At 40.8% G+C, this 6031-nt stretch overlaps 1 protein-coding gene across 1 annotated transcript; it reads left to right on the plus strand.

Annotated features, from left to right (window-relative positions):
- LOC104716826 (110 kDa U5 small nuclear ribonucleoprotein component CLO) lies at window positions 499-5244 on the plus strand. The gene is made up of 11 exons (XM_010434276.2): window positions 499-683; window positions 1142-1890; window positions 1975-2043; window positions 2139-3332; window positions 3433-3531; window positions 3645-3803; window positions 3944-4029; window positions 4113-4311; window positions 4397-4507; window positions 4586-4792; window positions 4901-5244. The coding sequence occupies exons 2-11, from the start codon at window positions 1156-1158 to the stop codon at window positions 4997-4999; spliced, it is 2958 nt and encodes a 985-aa protein (XP_010432578.1). The 5' UTR covers window positions 499-683; window positions 1142-1155; the 3' UTR covers window positions 5000-5244.

Genomic DNA, 6031 nt, shown 5'->3' on the forward strand with positions numbered 1-6031 from the left:
CAAGTTATACTTAATTAGACTTTTAGATACTAAATTTTATAGCTTGTATAATACTAGTTTCACAACTTGTTCATAATGTCCACTTGTCCTCTATTAAATTTGTCATGCACTAGATTATTCACAAAAATTCTAGTAAACAATATTTTTATTAACTCGGTGGACCAGTTTTAAACTTGCACAAAGGAAAGACAACTAGTCCTTTATTTATTTATGTTCTAGACAAGTAATTTAAGCTAGTGGACAAGTTTATACTCCTCAAATTGTCTATGAAACTTGTCATATTAGTAGGAGAGCAATAACGTCATTTTACCTCACATTTATGATAGATCAGAAAAAAAATCTCAATTATAATACATTTGAAAAGTTTTGTGGGAAATATGGTACATTAAACTAAATTCCCAATATTTTTTCCATTTTACATATTCCTGGAATACAAAAGAAAAAAAGAAAAGAAAAAACTAAACACCGACTTATCTCCCTCTATGTGAGAAAGAGTCTTTCCAATCTAAAACCTAAATCTAAAAAATCTTATATTCATTTCTTCTTCGACGGCGGCTCCGTTCACCAAAACAGTCTCAGAGTCTCGACAAAGCTCGAACCCAGTCGCTATCGCCGAGCCAGCCAACCCTCATTCTCCTCTTTAGCTCGCGCACCACCGCCGCTCGTTTCTTTCCTCCAACGAGGTTCGTCTTCTCTCACTCTCCATTACATTTTTTATTCAGCTTGCGTTTTCCTTCTACTCTAGGGTTTTGCTCGCGTCCAACTTAGCGTAAGTTTCTCGTTGATTCTTGCCTAGGGTTTTTGCTTTATTCCGAATCATCTTAAGTTTCGGTTGATTCTTGCTTTTCCCGGTGTCTCTCTCAGACACTTTCGCGAAAGCTACGCAAGTCCGGCGATTTTAAAGTGAAGATCCAAACGATTTTTGCCGATTTTGTTTTCTTTGTTTTTCTCATCCAAATGTACGAGTCTAGAATAGTTTCTGAGTTTCTTAGTATCAACTCTTGAATCTTGTGATAGCGTTAGGGGCGAATAGATTTGGTATAGTAGAACCCAGATTGATTCTGTGGTGATTTGACTACTTTTGAGGTTATATTTTCCGGTATAAATTCCTGATTGCTTCATTGGATTCTGTTTTTGACAGGTTTGCATAAAAAGATGGATGATAGTTTGTATGATGAGTTTGGTAACTACATTGGACCTGAGATTGAGTCTGACAGAGAGAGTGACGATGGAGTAGAAGAAGATGAAGATAAGCAGCCTGAAGAAAATGGTCATGGATCTGATGGTGAACAAGGAGGTTCAAATGGCTGGATTACCACAATCAATGATGTTGAGATGGAGAACCAGATTGTTCTTCCTGAGGATAAGAAGTATTACCCTACTGCAGAGGAGGTTTATGGTGAGGATGTTGAGACCTTGGTTATGGATGAAGATGAACAGCCTCTTGAGCAACCCATTATCAAACCTGTTAGAGATATCAGATTTGAGGTCGGAGTCAAGGATCAGTCAACGTACGTGTCAACTCAGTTTCTTATCGGCCTCATGTCTAATCCCGCCCTTATGAGGAATGTTGCTCTTGTGGGTCATCTACAGCATGGGAAAACTGTCTTCATGGATATGTTGGTAGAGCAGACGCATCATATGTCTACTTTTAATGTTAAAAACGAGAAGCATATGAAATATACAGACACGCGAGTCGATGAGCAGGAGAGAAATATCTCAATCAAGGCCGTTCCAATGTCCCTTGTTCTTGAGGACAGTAGATCCAAATCATACCTGTGCAATATCATGGATACTCCTGGACATGTCAATTTCTCTGACGAAATGACTGCTTCTTTAAGACTTGCCGATGGTGCTGTTCTCATTGTTGATGCTGCTGAAGGAGTCATGGTATGGCTTTGCTCTCTCATTATGCTCTGTGTTTTTTCTTTGAGGTTTACTGATTGTACATAACGCTAGTAAATCTTTTTCTAGGTAAACACAGAGAGAGCTATTCGGCATGCAATCCAGGACCGTCTCCCTATTGTTGTTGTGATCAATAAGGTACATCTTGCTTCAACAATGTAAATTGAGATTTATTGTGTGAAATTTTATATTTCCATACATTTACTTGACTTTTGCTGTTTGTTCCCCAACAGGTTGACAGGCTCATAACTGAGCTCAAACTTCCTCCAAGGGATGCTTACTACAAGCTTAGACATACAATTGAAGTCATTAATAACCACATATCTGTTGCTTCAACAACTGCTGGAAACTTACCCCTTATAGACCCTGCAGCTGGAAATGTATGTTTTGCCAGTGGGACAGCTGGATGGTCTTTCACATTGCAATCTTTTGCTAAAATGTATGCCAAGCTACATGGGGTGGCCATGGACGTGGAGAAGTTTGCATCTCGACTTTGGGGAGATGTTTATTATCATCCTGATACTAGGGTATTCAAGAAAAATCCTCCAGTAGGTGGTGGAGAAAGAGCATTTGTTCAGTTTATTCTGGAGCCTCTATACAAAATATACAGCCAAGTGATAGGTGAACATAAGAAGAGTGTGGAGACCACCCTTGCAGAATTAGGAGTGACTCTGAGTAATAGTGCATATAAGCTAAACGTCAGACCTCTACTTAGGTTAGCCTGTAGCTCAGTTTTTGGTTCGGCATCAGGGTTCACTGATATGTTGGTAAAGCACATTCCTTCTCCTAGAGAGGCTGCAGCTAGGAAAGTCGGTCATGCATACACTGGGCCAACAGATTCCCCCATTTATGAGTCAATGGTAGAATGTGACCCATCTGGACCTCTCATGGTTAATGTGACAAAGCTGTACCCTAAATCAGATACTAGTGTGTTTGATGTGTTTGGAAGAGTTTATAGTGGTAGGCTTCAAACAGGGCAAAGCGTACGTGTACTAGGAGAAGGGTATTCACCTGATGATGAGGAGGACATGACTAGAAAAGAAGTGACCAAGCTATGGATATATCAAGCAAGGTATAGAATACCAGTAAGCAGTGCCCCTCCTGGTTCATGGGTTCTAATTGAAGGTGTTGATGCGTCCATCATGAAAACTGCAACTCTGTGTGATTCAATTTACGATGAAGATGTCCACATATTCCGAGCGCTCCAATTTAATACCCTCTCAGTAGTGAAGACTGCTACTGAGCCTTTGAATCCTAGTGAGCTGCCCAAAATGGTGGAAGGGCTTAGAAAAATTAGCAAAAGCTATCCCCTTGCGATTACCAAAGTCGAGGAGTCTGGAGAACATACTATTCTAGGCACGGGAGAGTTGTACTTAGACTCCATCATGAAGGACCTCAGGGAGCTCTATTCAGAGGTCGAAGTAAAGGTGATATACTTTGGCTCTATGATGATAATTCTCTTCTACAAGCCAATTGCTGATTTGTTTTTTTGATCTTTAAGATCTTTTCGATTTCTTAAATTTGTAGGTTGCAGATCCGGTGGTCTCCTTCTGTGAGACAGTGGTTGAATCTTCGTCGATGAAGTGTTTTGCTGAGACTCCAAACAAAAAGAACAAAATAACAATGGTAAGAAGTTTTCTATGTCTGGATTTTCCCTTATATATAAGACTGAGATGTTTGCTATGGTGCTCAAGCACAATTATTTTGGGACTAGTCTAATATCTGTTTACACGCTAAAGATTGCAGAGCCATTGGACAGAGGGCTTGCAGAGGACATTGAGAGTGGCATCGTAAGCATTGACTGGAACAGGAAACAACTCGGGGACTTCTTCAAGACGAAGTATGACTGGGATCTACTTGCTGCACGTTCCATTTGGGCTTTTGGTCCTGACAAACAGGTGAATGCATTTTTTGTCTTAAAGCCCTGCAATCTGGGTGCTCTCTGTATCTTTATGTTTGCCTTTTGTTATGGCCTTAGCAAGCATAACATCTCTGTTTTGACAATTCATTTTTTGATTGTTGATTTCTGTCTGATCAGGGGCCAAATATTTTATTGGATGACACCCTCCCAACTGAGGTCGACAGGAACTTGATGATGGCAGTGAAAGACTCCATTGTTCAAGGGTGAGCATCTTTCTTCTGTTACACTTTTCTTTGGCTCCATTTTGTTGGCTGTAGCTGAATGGCTTGATTTAATCACTTTGCAGGTTCCAGTGGGGTGCCCGTGAAGGTCCCCTCTGTGATGAGCCCATAAGAAATGTAAAGTTCAAGATTGTTGATGCACGGATAGCACCAGAGCCGCTGCATAGAGGATCTGGTCAGATGATTCCAACAGCAAGACGTGTTGCATATTCAGCCTTCCTTATGGCAACTCCAAGGCTGATGGAACCTGTGTACTATGTTGAGGTACATTATCCCTTTCTATTTTTGCTCTTTGCATTTTTGCTCTTATTAATTATATTGATCATTTAGAGTTATGGTTGTGTTTCAGATACAAACACCAATCGACTGTGTTACTGCAATCTACACAGTATTGTCACGTAGACGTGGGCACGTCACATCTGATGTTCCTCAGCCTGGTACTCCCGCTTACATTGTGAAGGTTAGTCTTTTACTTGCTTTGTTTCCTATAATCTGACTGAGTGATGATTCAGTGATTGATTCTTTGGTGTTAATGCAGGCTTTTCTACCTGTGATAGAATCGTTTGGGTTTGAGACAGACCTGAGGTACCACACACAGGGACAAGCTTTCTGCGTGTCTGTGTTTGATCACTGGGCCATTGTGCCAGGAGACCCTCTTGACAAAAGCATCCAACTGCGTCCACTTGAGCCCGCCCCTATTCAGCACCTAGCTCGCGAATTCATGGTCAAGACCCGCCGTAGAAAGGTATTAGAACGAAACATAAACTCTTTACAAATCCAGCCCTCTATAACATGCTCTTTAAACCACACTGGTTACAATCTCTGACATATCTATGTTGTGTTGGTTTTGCAGGGAATGAGTGAAGATGTTAGTGGCAACAAGTTTTTCGACGAGGCCATGATGGTGGAGTTGGCCCAGCAGACGGGTGATCTTCATCTTCAGATGATGTGATCCTAGACTAGTAGACTTGTAGTATCTCTCTCCTTACTCTTAAAATATTTGAAAGGAGAAAACAGATCGGAATGTTTTTTAGATGATGTGTGAAGTCAAATGTTGATGAGAGGTTTCTACAAAACTCCACAAGTCAAATGTTTTTTAGATGATGTGTCAAAGTCAAATGTTGATGAGAGGTTTCAATGAAACTCTACAAAGTCATAATTGTAACATCCCGATTTTATCATTGGGAATTGGGCCAATTTATTTCTTTTCAAGCCCATTAAAGTGTTCATGTTATTAAACGACAAAGGCATGTCGTTTGTGTAATCGTGGATGTATACACTTCTTCAGCCGTAAAATAGAAACGCAAACCAAAACCCTAAGTTGATAAGATGATAAGATTGTGTTGCAGTCGCCGTTGTTAAGGTATCAAACCGTGGTCCTCGCTGTTCTTGTAATGAGCCTCGTGGAGGAGAAGCGTGCGGACTCGTCGTTCTCGCTTGTCACCGTCAATCATCACCATTGGTCATTCAAGCACCATGTTTCATCGGAGATGTCAGCCGCTGTCATCGGAGCAGCTGTAGTCATCGTCGAGGCCGTTATGGGTAAGGAAACCCTAGATTGCTTTGTAACTTGCGCAGAAAGTTTCTAGCTTTATCTTATTATTTGTTGTTGTTGTTGTTTTATTGTTGATCCATGAGGACTGAACGCCACCGTGAACTTGAGCCACTTCACATCCTGTGTTGCCGAGCCTTCTACGTTACTTGAATCGTGGAGCAGATCCGTCCGAGTGTAAACGCTAAGAAAGGTAAACGGTGAAGTTCACTGTTGTCGATGTGTTGTTTAGCTATTAAGGCGATTGATTAAACCAATCTTGTCTTTGTGGGAAGTGGGAACGTGAGGTTTATTGGAGTTGTTTATTAAACTGAATTATAAAATGGATTGTGGTGCTTAGTGGTTATCGTGAAGAAGAATTGGAAATAGGTGTTGTGCGATTTGGGATTATCGGACCGGAAAGTAATACGTGGTCACTTGAATTGGTTTGTG

This window comes from Camelina sativa, chromosome 2, assembly GCF_000633955.1.
Source record: "Camelina sativa cultivar DH55 chromosome 2, Cs, whole genome shotgun sequence".
NCBI lineage: Eukaryota > Viridiplantae > Streptophyta > Magnoliopsida > Brassicales > Brassicaceae > Camelina > Camelina sativa.

Excerpts from the sequence above, each read along its gene's own strand:
- LOC104716826 (XM_010434276.2), top strand. The coding sequence starts at position 1,156 with ATGGATGATAGTTTGTATGATGAGTTTGGTAACTACATTGGACCTGAG. Across the intron at positions 4,030-4,112 it reads AAAGACTCCATTGTTCAAGG|GTTCCAGTGGGGTGCCCGTG; the intron begins GTGAGCATCTTT and ends ATCACTTTGCAG. Across the intron at positions 4,793-4,900 it reads TCAAGACCCGCCGTAGAAAG|GGAATGAGTGAAGATGTTAG; the intron begins GTATTAGAACGA and ends TTGGTTTTGCAG.